The 17,495-nt window shown below is 35.7% G+C and overlaps 1 protein-coding gene across 1 annotated transcript in view; it reads right to left on the bottom strand.

Annotated features, from left to right (window-relative positions):
• The window catches only part of LRRC7 (leucine rich repeat containing 7), a 621,984-nt gene that overhangs the window by 3,907 nt on the left and 600,582 nt on the right, over nt 1-17,495 (bottom strand). The window contains exon 26 of the mRNA XM_027971033.3: nt 10,718-10,792. Coding sequence (XP_027826834.2) covers nt 10,718-10,792 — 75 coding nt within the window. The remainder of the gene's footprint in view (nt 1-10,717; nt 10,793-17,495) is intronic.

Genomic DNA, 17,495 nt, shown 5'->3' with positions numbered 1-17,495 from the left:
TTCTTTATTTTCAATTTATGCAGAATCTCAAATAAGAGAAGTGGCTTTGGCAAGGAAGGAATGTGGAAGTCAAGGGAAACTGTGGTGATGCCTAGTACATCATGATTTCAAAGCTATAATTCTCATTCAGATTCCTAACAGGTTTAATCTAACTTGAGTACTTGTAAGAATAACACTTTGTCCTAAATTAGAATCTAAAGAAATGCTGAATCTCTCATTCTTATAGTTTTAACTTTTAACTCTGGCTTAATTGTTGTTGTTGCAGTTACGTGTGAACCATCTCAAAAGTAGAAAGACTAAGTGAGACCATCTGCTAGGGCGGTGAGACCTGAAAGGGAACATTAAAAAGGAGAAAACTTTTAAGCATCTGATTGGATAAGGGCATAAGAAATAAATGAAAAATCAAAGTATGATGCTGTTAACAGAAAATGGAAATCTTGGAGAAGCAGCAGGCTTAGTCAGGAAAACAACAGAGTTTGTGGTACCGGCGACACATGCAAGGAAATGTTGATCATACACTTAGAAATAAAAGACTGGAGTTCAGGAAGGAGGTCAGAGTGGCCCTTTAGCAACAGGCATTAGGTTAGGGTTACACAGCTAACCTAGGGCTGAATCATCTGATACTGTAATATTCCTTCTTATTATTTCTTGCTGAGAGAATTATCAGGAAATAAGTTTAAAAGGGAGCATTGTGAAAGAAGGAAAATCTAGGGAGGGGAGCAGGATTGGTCGTAGCTTTGAATTCGAGGAGCAGAACTGAAAGACGGCATTTGCTGTTGACCTTGTTGTTCTTGCTCTGTTGCTAAGTCATGTTCCACTCTTTGCGACCCCATGGACCTGGGCATCTAGGTAAATCTGTCTGAAGTGAGGGAGGGAAAAGTAAAAGAGGGCCCAGTCTTTTCTGCCAGAGCATGACAGAAAGCTGACTCGGGCTGGTGGCTGAACTAAAGGAAGAAGATACAGTGCATTGAGTGGAGGGGACAGGAAAACTGGCAGGAGGAGAACTGGAAAGGGTTGTCCTGATGGGGATCAGGCTAGGCAGCAGGAAATCCAAGGTGATCAAGTCCTTTGTAATGGCTTCAGTTTTCTGCCTCACAGAGGAAACAGCAGGGAATAAAACGTAGCTAGATGAACGCTGGTGTGAAATCTGGGTCCGTTTCCAATAAATCAGGCTTTAAGATGTTCAGACCCACCATCCAGGTTCTGATTCAAGGCTAGGGAAACCCCTTGTATAAATTTAGCTTCAATACTGCTTTAAAGCATCAGCTTTTAGTTTTCATGCTTTGTTAAGTTCAAAGTACATGCTTTGTAACTATATAAATAATAGTCATATAGTTGGAAACACGAAGAACTGATTTCCCAGAGGAAATAAGCAAGTTGATAAATTAGATCATTGAGTCAAACAGTAGGACTCTACCTGTAATTCTAGTCCCCAGAAATGTTTTGCCTCTAAGCCAGAACTTTGGTGAATCTCAAGGGGCCTATTTAAAAGACCACAGCTAGAGACTTCCTGGGAATGGGTTCAAATTACCAAAAGGATTCTGAAAGATCTGAAAGCAAACTATTTTAGAAAGTTTATTAAAGATTAAATGAGTTAACATATGTCAACTGCTTAGGGACAAGGCCTGCCACACTATAAACAATCAATAAATGTTAGCTACTACTATTAATATTACTTCACTAGTACTTTTTTGAATTTCAGAAATACAATTTTCATTACATAACAAGAATAGTAACAAGAACAAAAGGGCAAAATTTCAGAGGAAAGAACTATTTTACTTAATTTTAGCAATTTTTAACTTTTATTTTGTTTTGGTTTTTTCCTTAGCAATTTTTTAGATGAGAATTGTGAAGATCAATGAAATTACATGAAATATCCAAGCTCACACAGCTAGTGTCTAGATGGGAATTTATGTCATGACTCTGAATCTTGACACAATTCATTTCACTGGGTGTTGTGAGGTTGAAACAAATGTTTTTAGGTTCATTAAGTGTCACAGACTCATTCAGTGAATTCACTTTTTAAGATTAATTGAGCTATTTCTTGATATGGAACATTACGGTAGGCATGATGCCAGGAGAGGCAAGAACAGAGGGGTTTGAATGGAAGGAAAAGATAAAATCTTAGTTGTAGAGAACTTTCTTCTTCCACTGTGAGAAGAGCTTAAAAAAATTGTATTTGTTAAAGTGATTATGGCTGTCTGGCTTACATCTTGGATGGTTCAGACAGGGAATCAGACAGTTATGTTACTACATGTATGTGGGACTTTCCCAATCCACATGAAGTTTCGAAGAATCACAATATTCCAGTTAGAAAAGTCTTGTGGCTGCTTCATGTGTGTGATTAGAAGAAGAGCTGAGGAAATAAAGGAGGATACTATTCCATTTAATTGCAGAGTATAAATCTGATAATGCTTTGAAATTAAATGCATATAATCTACATTTATGCATTTGATATTTTGAATATATATAATATAAATACAAAAGACAATTTGAAGAACAAATCCTATTAATAAATTAATGAAGCTTTAAAATATGTTGTCAAATTTGGCTACATATATATTTTATATAAATACACACTATCATGGCTTATAATAAAATATGTCCAATTTTGAGGAAATTGCAACTTAACTGCATGGTTTATTAAGTAAAAATGAAGTTAAAAAGAAAACAATTTACAAAAGAAAAGATACTCAAAAAATTTTATGCTTCAAGAGTACATCATTCATTGATTTCTGACTTTAACTGATTTGAAGCATAAAGGATTATTTTACTATAGCAACATTATTTCCAGAAGGTATCCTTCCTTATTTTAATTCCAGTTAACATCTGTGCCACAAAATGTTTTTAAATTGCTCCTTTGCATGACTTAGACATGAAAAGATGGAGGGTTAATGAACATAATATTTGCAATTCTAACAAAAAGTGGAGCTTTGCAATTACAGCTTATCAATTTACTGTAAAACATACTCAGTTTCTGGATTTCATCCTCTTGTTCCTTACTGAATTTATCTTTGATTTCCTTCTGGTAAATGTTTTGTTAAGTGGCTAAATTATGGATGTTTATGCCATAGACATTTTCCAGAGGGTGTTGTAATTCTCCAAGAATTTCACTGTATTCTTATTATTCAAAGCTTTATATTTAAACACGAGTTTCTGAGAAGGTTTGGCCACAAAATTGGTGGGATTATCCAATAAGAAGGACAGCATGACTCTTAGAATCCAAAGGAGAAATGGGATTAGAGATTTGTTATATGATTTCAAATTGATTTAAACTCCCCTTCAAGGAACAAACATTTAAAATGCCAGTACACATATATCTTATGCATTAGATATACATTGCTGCTGTTCTTAGTCACTCAGTCGTGTCTGACTCTGTGTGACCCCATGGACTGTAGCCTGCCAGGCACCTCTGTCCAGGGGGATTCTCCAGGCAAGAATACTGGAGTGGGTTGCCATGACTTCCTCCAGGGTATCTTCCCAACCCAGAGAGCAAACCCAAGTCTCCCACATTGCAGGCGGATTCTTTAAATTAATATAGTGTACTTTGAATGTGTATAACTCTTAGGATGAAAGAAAGTGAAAATATATGGCAATCTTATTTGAGTCATTGGACTTCATGTTGTCTAAACCTGAGATCGAGACATTAAGAGAGAAAACAGTGGGTATCTTAGGTAATTACAATTATGTTTCACATTACGTGGAATTATTTCCCATTGCAGAATTTTAATCTCATTAAATATAAGGATATATTTAGGGCTGAGTATACTGTATAATCAATACTACATTGACTGTGTGCCAAGTCATTTGAAACATTTTCCTTTCTATCAAAAATCTGAACTACAGACCTTTAATTCTTAGACAGTTCCAATGAAAATTTTATACTGCACTTTTTAAATGTGAGAAAGTTTGATGTCTCAGTGGCTTTTATTATAGTATTAAAAAATCTTGATAGACTAAAACATAAATAAAAATTTCTCTTCTGTCTTAAACTTACTCATGTACTGCAGCTTGCATGTTTCATGAGTTCAGGCTCAAAAAAAGGCAAGACAAAATAGAAAACACTAAACTGAAGACTTTGTCTATTATTTGTATAGAAATTCTGGCATGAAACTTATAATACATAGTAATCCTGAAGATATTTACTTATTTATCTGCTTTGATTTTAGAATGCCTGTTTTCTTCTTATCAAATATGTTGAATGAATATTTCTAACGAATTCCCTTTGAATTCAAATGAATTCCCTATGTTGTTTGAAAGCAGTTTCCCAATAACCTACACTTTATGTCTTTTACCTTACCACAAAAGGAACTGCAAAATCAGTCTCTTAGTTTCAGGCAATATTTGTAGCCAGGTTGGTTTCTGATTTTGTAGAGAGCTTGCTGTTAAAAGAAGACATACTGGGAATGGATTTTATTACATATTTGAAGTCAGCTTTTCCCTGTCTCTCTTCCTCCATTATCTGTTCTAGGTAATTTCCGACGTGTCTACTTCCTGGGCAAAAACTTAGTTACAAATCCCTATTAGATTGTTTACATTGCTTGGCACAATATTTTGTACATCATCAACATTGAATGCATATTTTCCAAACCAATAAGTAGAAAATGTGATGAACAGGTTGCTATCAGTAAAATTTGCTTCAGTAGAATCAGCATGGTATAATGGAAGAAGCTCAAATAAATGATTTAGCCTCTGTCAACAATAGATACCTTGCAGGGTGGTTGTGTGCTATAAATGACATACTATGGGTACCCAGTTAATGCTACTTTTACTTTATTCAAATTATGGAAGTTAGAGCCAGCTTAATGAACTTAATTTGTCTTCATTGTTTTTTGTGTTTTACTTAGTACATTTTTTTTTGATTTGCAAAAAGTATTTACTCAATCTCTAATTAGTTATCTGTGCTGAACTATATAGATAATGAACAAAGCAAATGGATAAAGATATGCAGTGAAATTCTGGCATATAAAACCATCCACACTTAAAAAATTATTTTTGGTTGTCTTCTAACCAAACAGTATTATAAAAAATGTTTCAAATGTATTTTATCATTCTCTGAAGACTAAGCATTACATAATACTGAACCCACTCACCACCTACACCCCTGCCCACCTTTCCCCAGTCCTCTCTGATGGTTTGATTTTCACCCGCCAAAAGAGATCAACTATAGAAAATGTTAACACATTTAGCCTTGTTGGGAAATGCTTTAGTGAAATTTTCAAATATTTTATTTCTTTAAGGGTCTTATACTTCATGCAGATGGTGACTGCAGCTATGAAATTAAAAGATGCTTACTCCTTGGAAGAAAAATTATGACCAACCTAAACAGCATATTAAAGAGCAGAGACATTACTTTGCCAATAAAGGTGTGTCTAGTCAAAGCTATGGTTTTTCCAGTAGTCATGTATGGATGTGAGAGTTGGACTATAAAGAAAGCCGAGCGCTGAAGAATTGATACCTTTGAACTGTGGTGTTGGAGAAGACTCTTGAGAGTCCCTTAGACTGCAAAGAGATCCAACCAGTTAATCTTAAAGGAAATCAGTCCTGAATATTCATTGGAAGAACTGATGCTGAAGCTGAAACTCCAATCCTTTGGCCATCTGATGCGAAGAACTGATTCATTGGAAAAGACCCTGATGCTGGGAAAGATTGAAGGTGAGAGGAGAAGGGGATGACAGAGGATGAGATGGTTGGATAGCATCATTGATTCAATGGATATGAGTTTGAGTAAATTCTGGGAGTTAGTGATGGACAGGGAGGCCTGGGGTGCTGCAGTCCATGTGGTTGCAAAGAGTTGGACACGACTGAGTGACTGAACTGACTGACTGACTTTCATTTTAACCATAACAAAGATGTCTCCTCTTTACTTTTTGTGGCCTTTTTTTGGGAAGAAATTGTAAAGAATTCAGAGAAATAAACATACTCTAACCCATTCTTAGTGACTCATGATAATAATTATGAATGTGAGCACTGTGGAATAAAGCCAATTAGTTGCTTCCATGAAAGACAGTTCCCTAAATGTATTTTGTGGAAATAGCTAATTGATGTTGCTGGTCAAAATGGTTGTATGGTTAAGTATGTTGAGAAATGTAAGATTTTTCAGGTTCTTAATATGCTTAGAACATTGTGAAATTCTGAAACAAAGGATAGACTCTAAAGTGGCTCTGAAACTTATTTGAATAAGGAATTCTTTAAAAAAATTTTTTTAAAAGATTCCATTGGGAAACAGTATTCTAAATTGAATAGTACTTTTTGAATTTTCTTTCTTTTATTATTATTATTTAAAATTTTTATTTTTACTTTATTTTACTTTACAATACTGTATTGGTTTTGCCATACATTGACATGAATCCACCACGGGTGTACATGACTTCTTGCTTCCTACAATGTGCCTGGATCCAGAGGCTTTCCCCTTGATGGTCTGGAAAACTAGACCAAAGACTCCAAGTAAGAAATAAGTCTCTCTTACGAGTTAAAGTCATGAGATTTAGTGCGTGGAATTCGTGACAATAATACCGTGTCTCGAAAGAACTTTGTTTGAGGTTGTTAAATAAGTAAACTTTGAGTAAGATAATACTATTAGCAGCTAACTACACCTACTGGTCATTAAAAGAGGTATCAAACTTCCCCTCAGACAAGGAATGTTTGATTCAGTGATTGTATATAGATATAGCACTGTATATCTGTACACAGCTGACCCAGGCATTCATGGACATTTATTCCATTTAGACTTTTGGGAAATCTAAACTTTCTTTTTCCATTCTGAACCATGAAAGCTGTAACTCATCATCCTATCCTAACCCCCAGTCTCACACCAAGCCATGTCTATGTTTGAATTCTCCAACTCAGTGAGAAACTATAAAGTTAGAGGGTTTTCTTTCTTTGTGTTTGGGATCTCTTTCCTCTCTCATTGTACTCCACACTCACCCGTCCATCATAAGGCCCTCACCTCTGCTCCTGAAGACAGATGCCAGTCTAGCCCATGGCTATTCTTTCCCTGGAGAAGGAAATGACAACCCATGCCAGTATTCTTGCCTGGAGAATTCCATAGACAGAGGAGCCTGGTAGGCTACAGTCCACAGGGTTGCAAAGAGCTGGACATGACTGAGAGACTAACATTTTCACTCTCACTTTTATTCTTCCTTCTACTCATCGTCTTTTCTCCTGTCTATTAAATCTGGAATAACTCCTGCTTCATCAAGATATCATATGCTCTGACCCAATAGCTTACCAATGACTAGTGAAACTTGACAGATACATTTGTTGAGAGTGGTTTTTCAACTTGTCTGTATGAATTGTAGGGACAAGGTGTTTCAAGATTAGAAAAAAAGGGATATATCTGGTTTGTTTGAATTATCATCTCTGATTATTCTATACTGGTATCTCTGAGAGATAGCCATAGACCAGGAGTATACATTGAATTATAAAGTTCAAAGCTATTACAATTTTGGAAAAGTAGAACTGGATATCATAAACTAATTATAAGTCACTTAATTTCTCTGCTCCTGATGAAGTTAGGCTCTTGTCCTGGGAAGGTGAGAGGGCAAGTGAATGAAGAGGATAGGAATTGACTACTGTGATAGACTAGGATACAATATACTTACAAGTGGCCTACAACTGTGAGTCATGTTATCAAAGTACAATACATTTTTTTTTTTTTGCAGTCTATTCATCTTTTGAACAGAGTAACTATAATTAGTGGATTTTCTATATTTAAATATATTTTAAATTGTAAAATGTATAATTAGGTTGACTTTTTAAACTGGAAAGAATATTAGAAAAAAGAAACTGTGATTTTTAAACCAACAAAACTGCCACTTCAAAAATGGTCAAATATTGGCAAGTTCACATGGTGGGGGTTCAACTGAATAACATTTTTTATGGTCCATGTGCTTTCCCTTTTTCTCTCTCACTCTTTTATGATTCGACTTTACATAAGATGAAGCTGTGAGGGGTCAGGTCCCCTGGCAGAGTGCTCTTTCCTCATGCTACACTATCTTAAAGCAAAATGACTTACTTAACTTTAGTCAATAATTTGAATAAGCTCATGAATTACAGTATCTATTCTAGGAAAATGAATAGTAAATGACAGAATAATCATGTGAATATGTTTTAATTAACATCATTTCTTAATGCACACGTTTTCATGTAACTCAAATAACACGCTCATAATACAACAGCAGAATAAGAGAGTTGTGGGTAAAAAGAGTTACAGAAGAAGAAAGAGAGAGCTCTTAAATTCTGGGCCTGGGGGAGGTTTGGGAAAGGTACATCTCTTGCCATTTTATATATCTTTTTCTACTTGCTACTGATTTAGATCAAGCCCCAAACTGCCTTCACATTAAAGAGGAGCTCATTCATTGATTTTATTTTTTTACCTTGATTTTCCAGGTTGTATGCTTTCATTAAGATTTATAAATAAATTTGCTCCAGTGAGGATATATTCTAATGATCTTGAAGCGACAGATTACTCAATGTTATAAGTTCATTTTTATCCCAGTGTTCTTTAAACTAAGAGCTACTGTATCATTAAGAGATAAAAATTGCCATCTGATGTTGGCAATGATTCCAGTTTAGAATTAGTCATTTTTATTTCCTTCAGAAAATATAACTGGCCATTTGTACTTTTTAACTAGTATGAATGAAACTGTAAATACAGCAATTTGTTTGATGAAGGTCTATGTACATTTTTCTTTTACTGAAAATGGACTTTGATTTTATTGATTTTATTGTACTAGATACAAATGAGTTCTACAGAAAAAATAAAAGTTACATCCTTGAGACTCCTTACATCCTTGAGACTCCTCTGTGGAGAGAATAGACAACCCAGGGGCAGCTCTTCTGACTTTGATTCCATTTTTAATTCTTTTTTACTTCTCGTGTTAAGAATTAATTTCTCTGTGCACTTTGCTGTTGCTGTATACTTCTCAGGATTAGAAACACAGTTTACTAAATCCTCATTTCCCCACATATACCCGTTCTAGAATTTCACAGCCAGGAACATATTCTCAACCTGCAACTAGATATCATCTTAATTCTGTAGGATATCTACATCTGTATCTCTCTATCTATAGAATATTTTAATATCCATTTAAGTATATTTCTTTTCTCAGTTTGGAGAGAAAAATCTTTTGCCCTCCTTTGTCACGGATGAAGGCAAAGTCTCCAAACTTGTTTCATGCTATGGGATACTTCTCTATCCAGCCTGGCATTCTAATAGGTCCGGGATCTGAGATGAGCTGGCTTCATTTTTTACAGACTCTGACATTTGAAATAATTTGTTCAAAATTCAGTATAGGAAAAGAACTAGCGAGTTCCTTTGTTAAATAGCACCATGTACTAAATGTTAGGTAGTTACATTGTGAGTTTATTCATAGCTGTTTTCCACGGAAATTGATAAAATTATTGAACAGTTGAATTTTTAAGTTAGGGGACCTCAGCTATCATATAAACCACAGTTCATTTTACATATGATGAATGTGAGTTCTATAGAAATGATATAAAATGCTTAACATCAAAGGGCTAGCTATGCAATTAAAAAATAGAGAACTTTGATAATTAAATAATGAAGAAAATATTTAGCTTTTATGTGTCTCTTTTGTTTCAATGTCTTCACTCAAAAGCCCATCTACCAATTTGGTCTTTTTTTTTTGCATAACATAGCACAGTTTTATATATAAAATGTACATGTTGTATAATCACACAATATAGATACCAAGAGATGAACAGATGGATACAAAAGTGTTCATATAATTCACTCTTATGTAATCTACTTCTGCCACTCAACAACATATCACTAACCTCTCTGTATACATAAATAAAAATCTGGTTTGAATGATGGCTCTTAAAAATCCATACAGTGCTTCATTAAAGAAATGCCTTGTCATAAGCTACTTAACCCTTTTCATATTAACTGGATAGTAAGGCTGCTTTCTGTTTGCTATTTTTATAACAGCACTCTGATAGCCATCCCTGTACAAGCACATTTGAAAAGTGGTTGGTTTGGTCTTCTGTCAACGTGAAATTGACATGGACCTTTTGGGTGGTATTTCTACTGTGACATTGCCAAAGGCTGGAGTAATTCATAGTCTTTTCAGATAATTATCATTATTGAAAACTTAGGTTTTCATGATCTTGCTAGTTAGTTTAAGATATTTGTGAGAATACAATTCCAAGACAATTTATCTATATAGAGTTTTTACTTTTCTGCAATTCTTTGACAGAGTTCAGTAAATAGAAGGTAGAGGATCACTGCTGAGTTGAGTGGGGTCTTTCCATTTTGGTAACTATCTGAGCAGGGAAAGTAGAGAGAAATAACCATAAACACTATTAAAACAGTAACTAGATTATTGTTGAGGAATTAAATATGAACCAGTCCCTTCTCCCTCATCTGAAGTTACATCAGTACCGTTTTTGGGTGCTTCATCCTTCTTACTTACACTTGATAACTATGCACAGATTCTTGTATACATCAGTTCTTCTTACATTCCCAAAGTAACACCATTCCTTTAAACAAATATGCAGAACAACTTCCAAGCCCCAGGTACTGAGAATATAGGACTCTACCAGGCTGAATTGGTTTCTGATCGGTCTCTCCACCCCAAAACAGTAAAGGCAAATAAGAAATGTAATGAAAACTTGTTTTCAATCATTTAACTAAAATCACTTATTTGTTTCAATATTAGCCTTGGAAAGCATTGTTTTGTATCTGTCTTACCTGAAGGATTTTATCACCAGGCTGTAGCAGGTTGGAGGCTGGTCCATCAGGTTGAACCCTAGTAACAAAGATACCCTATAAGTCAGAAGTAACAGAGGTTAGGATTCTATTTTCAAGACCTAGACCTACTTAAAAACTTTTTTCATTTACATAGAAAACAGTGAAAACATTAAAAACAGTTTACACATATAAGGTTCAAAGATTATTATGCTATTTTAAGCAACACACCTCTAAGTCATTTAAGGAAAATGACATTTTTATTTGCATAAAAAGCTCATATTGTTTTTAAAGTGCACTTATGATTTATAAGTTAAATTCATGGCATATTCTTAATTTCTTCCTTAAATAATTTCGTGTATGGTACTAAATCATCTTTTGTGTAGCTTCTGAAGTTGTCTAAAGTTGTTCCTCATTGAAAATGTCTCCTGTTTGACAGGTTGTAAACTCAATATACACTTTAAAAACCTACTAGAATTACATATAATACTGGTTTATTTTAATGAATATTACTTCATATGTTACTGAGAATTTTAAAGTAAAATGAACAAATTAAACATAAGAAAATTCCAATATAAATATTAAATACAAAGTGTGCAGCTACATGGTTACAAAATTCCTAAACTGATTTAGTTTAAAAAAAAGTCAAATTACCAGTGGTAAGAGAATAGACTGTATGACTTCAAAACCTTTATACCATGAAATTTTTGCACCTTGTTTTATGTCTCTGGATATGTTCCAGTGTCTCTGGGTTTATGAGCTACAGGAACTTGAATAAAATTTATCCCCTGCTGTTGTGTGAAAATTGTACAAATCTTAATTGTGTTAAGTTGGTTCATAGTGCTTTTCAAGCGTATGTGTCCTTCTGCTCTTCTGTCTATTCACTGTATCAATTTTTGAGAGTTTGATATTGGAACTCCAACTAAAAATATGAATTTACTTTAAAAGTTATTGTAATATATAGTAGAACTATATGTAACTTTGCTCTGTATTTTCCAAGTTTTTTGTAAATGTTTTATCATATACTCATAATTCAAAAAATATAAAAAATTTAGACAGACTTTATCCAGTCAAGGGAAAAAATCATTTTATTTATCATTTACACAAAGCAAACATTTATTGCATTTTACCATATGCGAGGCCCTGATCACATGGACCACAGCCTTGTCTAACTCAATCAAACTATGAGCCATGATGTGTAGGGCCACCTAAAATGGATGGGTCATGGTGGAGAGTTCTGACAAAAACATGGTCCACTGGAGAAGGGAATGGCGAACCACTTCAGTATTCTTGCCTTGAGAACCCCATGAACAGTATGAAAAGGCAAAATGATACGACACTGAAAGATGAACTCCCTAGGGCAGTAGGTGCCCAACATGCTTTCTGGAGAACTAACTCCAGAAAGACTGAAGAGGTGGAGCCAAAGCAAAAACAACACCCAGTTTTGGATGTGACTGGTGATGAAAGAAAAGTCCGACGCTGTAAAGAGCAATATTTCATAGGAACTTGGAATGTTAGGTCCATGAATCAGGTAAATTGGAAGTGGTCAAACTGGAGGTAGCCAAGACTGAACATGGACATTTTAGGAATCAGTGAACTAAAGTGGACTGGAATGGGTGAATTTAATTCAGATGACCATTATATCTACTACTGTGGGCACGAATTCCTTAGAAGAAATGGAGTAGCCATCATAGCCAACAAAAAAGTCTGAAATGCAGTACTTAGATACAATCTCAAAAATGACAGAATGATCTCTGTTCATTTCCAAGGGAAACCATTCAATATTATGGTAATCCAAGTCTATGCCCCAACCAGGAATGCTGAAGAAACTGACATTGAATGGTTCTATGAAGACCTACAAGACCTTCTAGAACTAACACCCAAAGAGATATCTTTTTCATTTTAGGGGACTGGAATGCAAAAGTAGGAAGTCAAGAAACACCTCGGGTAACTGGCAAATTTGGCCTTGGAGTACAGAATGAAGCAGGGCAAAGGCTAATAGAGTTCTCCCAAGAGAATGCACTGGTCATAGCAAACACCCTCTTCCAACAACACAAGAGAAGACTCCACACGGACATCACCAGATAGTCGACACTGAAATCAGACTGATTATATTCTTTACAGCCAAAGATGGAGAAGCTCTATACAGTCAGCCAAAAAAAAAAAAAAAAAAAGTCCTGGAGCTGACTGTGGCTCATATCATGAACTCCTTATTGCAAAATTCAGATACAAACTGAAGAAAGTATGGAAAACCACTAGACCATTCAGGTATGACATAAATAAAATCCCTTATGTTTATACAGTGGAAGTGACAAATAGATTCAAGGGATTAGATCTTATAGACAAAGTGCCTGAAGAACTATGGACAGAGGTTCACGACATTGTACAGGAGGCAATGATCAAGACCATCCCCAGGAAAAAGATATGCGAAAAGGTGAAATGGTGTCTGAGGAGGCCTTACAAATAGCTGAGAAAAGAAAAGACACAAAAGGCAAAGGAGGAAAGGAAAGATATACCCATCTGAATGCACAGATCCAAAGAATAGCAAGGAGAGATAAGAAAGCCTTCCTCAGTGATGAATGCAAAGAAATAGAGGAAAACAATAGAATGGGAAAGACTAGAGATCTCTTCAAGAAAATTAGAGATACCAAGGGAACGTTTCATGCAAAGATGGGCACAATAAAGGACAGAAATGGTATGGACCTAACAGAAGCAGAAGATATTAAGAAGAGGTGGCAAGAATACACAGAAGAACTATACAAAAAAGATCTTCATGACCCAGATAATCATGATGGTGTGGTCACTCACCTAGAGTCAGACATCCTGGAATGTGAAGCAAGTGGGCTTTAGGAAGTATCACTATGAACAAAGCTAGTGAAGGTGATGGAATTCCAGTTGAGCTATTTCAAATCTTAAAAGATGATGCCATGAAAGTGCTGCACTCAATATGCCAGCAAATCTGGAAAACTCAGCAGTGGCTACAGGACTGGAAAAGGTCAGTTTTCATTCCAATCCCAAAGAAAGGCAATGCCAAAGAATGCTCAAACTACCACACAAGTGCATTCATCTCACACGTTAGTAAAGTAATGCTCAAAATTGTCCAAGCCAGGCTTCAACAGTATGTGAACTATGAACTTCCAGATGTTTAAGCTGGATTTAGAAAAGACAGAGGAACCAGAGATCAAATTGCCAACATCCTTTGGATCATTGAAAAAGAATGAAAGTTCCAGGAAAACAGCTACTTCTGCTTTATTGACTATGCCAAAGCCTTTGAATGTGTGGTTCACAACAAACTGTGGAAAATTCTTACAGAGATGGGAATGCCAGACCTCCTGTCCTGCCTCCTGAGAAATCTGTATACGTGTCAAGAAGCAACAGATAGAACTGGACATGGAACAACAGACTGGTTCCAAATCAGGAAAGGAGTACATGAAGGGTGCATATTGTCACCCTGCTTATTTAACTTATATGCTGAGTACATCGTGAGAAATGCCGGGCTGGATGAAGTACAAGCTGGAATCAAGATTGCTGGGAGAAATATCAATAACCTCAGACATGCAGATGACACCATCCTTATGGCAGAAAGCAAAGAACTAAGGAGCCTCTTGACGAAAGTGAAAGAGGAGAGTGAAAAAGTTGGATTAAAACTCAACGTTCAGAAAACTAAGATCATGCATCTGGTCCCATCACTAAATAGCAAATAGATGGGGAAACAATGGAAACAGTGACAGACTTTATTCTGGGGGACTCCAAAATCACTGCAGATGGTGACTGCTGCTGCTGCTGCTGCTAAGTCGCTTCAGTCGTGTCCGACTCTGCGTGACCCCAGAGACGGAAGTCCACCAGGCTCCCCCATCCCTGGGATTCTCCAGGCAAGAACACTGGAGTGGGTTGCCATTTCCTTCTCCAATGCATGAAAGTGAAAAGTGAAAGTGAAGTCGCTCAGTCGTGTCTGACTCTTCGCGACCCCATGGACTGCAGCCCACCAGGCTCCTCTGTCCATGGGATTGCAACCATTAAATTAAAAGATGCTTGTTCCTTGGAAGAAAAGCTATGACCAACCTAGACATATTAAAAAGCAGACACATTACTTTGCCAATAAAGATCCGTCTAGTCAAAGCTATGGTTTTTCCAGTAGTCATATGTGGATGTGAGAGTTGGACCATAAAGAAAGCTGAGCACTGAAAAATTGATGCTTTTGAACTATGGTGTTGGAGAAGACTCTTGAGAATCTCTTGGACTGCAAGGATATCCAACCAGTCCATCCTAAAGGAGATCAGTCCTGAATATTCATTGGAAGGACTGATGCTGAAGTTGATACTCCATATTTTGGCCCCCTATGCGAAGAACTGACCCTCTGGAAAATCCTGATGCTGGAAAAGATTGAAGGCTGGAGGAGAAGGGGATGATAGAATAAGAGATGGTTGGATGGAATCACTAACTCGATGGACATGAGTTTGAGTAAGCTCTGGGAGTTGGTGATGGGCAGGGAGCCTGGGGGGCTGCAGTCCATCAGGTCTCTAAAAGTTGGGCAGGACTGAGTGAATGAACTGAACTGAACTGAGGCCTGATTGCTGGTATTATAAAGGTACACTGAATATAATTTTTGGCTTCAATGAGCTCACTATACAGTAGAAGAAAAGTTAAGAAAACCAGTGAGTATAAAGCAGTGTGACAAGTGTTACGATAGAGGGACAATAAATTATTTACAAAGCTGAATTCAGCTTATCCTTAGTTTGTCGGGGTTTCTAATTATGATAGAAATATAATAGATTTAAACATTTAAAATACTGAATCCATATTAAACTTAAAGTTTGGAGCTTTCACAAAGAGGAGCTATCTGGCAACTGATCACAAATGAAAATTAAAGGGTCCACACAGATAAGGAGAGGAAAGATATTCCACATAGAAGGGATGGCATATACAAAAGTGCATGCTTTTTATTTATTTATTTTTTTTTTGCATGCCTTTTATATTAAGCAGGCTGCAAGTAGTTCTATTATGACTGCGTTGGTTGTGGAAGGGTTCAGGTTGGTTGGGTTGGGAGTATGAGAAAACAACCCACCAACTCCCCAAATTAAGTAGGTGCTAGATCAAGATGGGCCTTTAATGGACATCCTTATCAGTTTGGGGAGCTACTGAAGTATTTGAAGTATGATGATAAAATTTTAATTAATATCCTAAGAATAGCATCTGTCCTAAGAATGGACAAACAAAATGTGTATATTCAGTGGAATATTATTCGACAGTGGAAAGAAATGAAGTGCTGACATCAAGGAACTTGAAAACAATGCTAAGTGAAATAAGCCATTCACAAAGACCACATATTGTATGATTCCATTTATGTGAAATGTCAAGAAGAGGCAAATGCATAGAAATAGAAAGCAGATTAGTGTTTGCTGGAGGCTGGGAAGCAGGGGGCTGAGGAGTGACTGTTAATGTGTACAGATTTTATTTAAGATAATAAAAGGATTCTGAAATTAGATAGTGGTGATGATTGCACAACTCTGTGACTATACTTATAAATCACTTGACTGTACATTTCAAAAGGGTGAATTTTATGTTATATGAATTGTATATCAATATTGCTCTTATTATTTTTAAATTATTAAAAATAATTTGTATTAAAATAAGTATTAATAGAAGATAATATTATAATGGCTTTGCCTGTTATTCAGAAAATTATCTCTCTTGCTAATCTGTAGACTTAATGACTCACTTAAACCCATAACTTTGTGTGTATGTAAGTGGTTTAACAAGCAGAGCCAATTAAAATATTTCCATGTATTTTACTTTAGCAATTCAGGTCTTTATGAGACATTAAGGCTTTTGAATGATTTTTATCTTCTGATTTTAACTTATTTTCTTTTCCATTCAAAGATGAAACTCTAGATAGGCATTACATTTTTAGAAAAGTACATAACTTTAACCAGTAATTTGACTTCTAGAACTTAGGTTAAGGAAATAACTGGATAAGTATGCAGCAAGGATTTACCAATATGTTCATTATATTATTTTTAATAATAAAAATTAGAAACCACACCAAAATATCTAACAATAGGAGATAGATTAAATAAATTATGGTAAATCTATATAATAGAATGATATGTGGTCATTAAAAATGAAGTCCTTAGGTGAGGACTTCTTTAGATACAGAAGTATACTGGTGCTTAGCAAAAACAAGCAAGTTATAAAACATTATGTGTGGCATAATACCATTTTCAATGAAACATGTTTAAATGTATATTTTTGTGGAAAAGTGTCTGGAAGGATATACTCCTGAACTTAGCAGTGGCTGTACTGGGTAATGAGACATTGTATATATGTGTAAATATGTGTGTGTATACATATACATACATATTATATATATATATATATATATAGATGTTATATTACCTAGCACAACCACTGTTTATGTTTAGGGGTATACCCTTACATATATATATATATGCTGCTGCTGCTGCTGCTAAGTCACTTCAGTCGTGTCCGACTCTGTGTGACCCCATAGACGGCAGCCCACCAGGCTCCCCTGTCCCGGGGATTCTCCAGGCAAGAACACTGGAGTGGGTTGCCATTTCCTTCTCCAATGCATGAAAGTGAAAAGTGAAAATGAAGTCGCTCAGTTGTGTCTGACTGTTCGAGACCCCATGGATTGCAGCCTACCAGGCTCCCCCGTCCATGGAATTTTCCAGGCAAGAGTTCTGGAGTGGGGTATATATATCTTTCTTTTTATTTTTGCTTATCTGCACTTTCTAATTTTCTTATTTTTCTACAATAATTA

Source organism: Ovis aries, chromosome 1 (genome assembly GCF_016772045.2).
Source record: "Ovis aries strain OAR_USU_Benz2616 breed Rambouillet chromosome 1, ARS-UI_Ramb_v3.0, whole genome shotgun sequence".
Classification (NCBI taxonomy): domain Eukaryota; kingdom Metazoa; phylum Chordata; class Mammalia; order Artiodactyla; family Bovidae; genus Ovis; species Ovis aries.
This window is presented reverse-complemented; position numbering and strand designations above follow the sequence as displayed.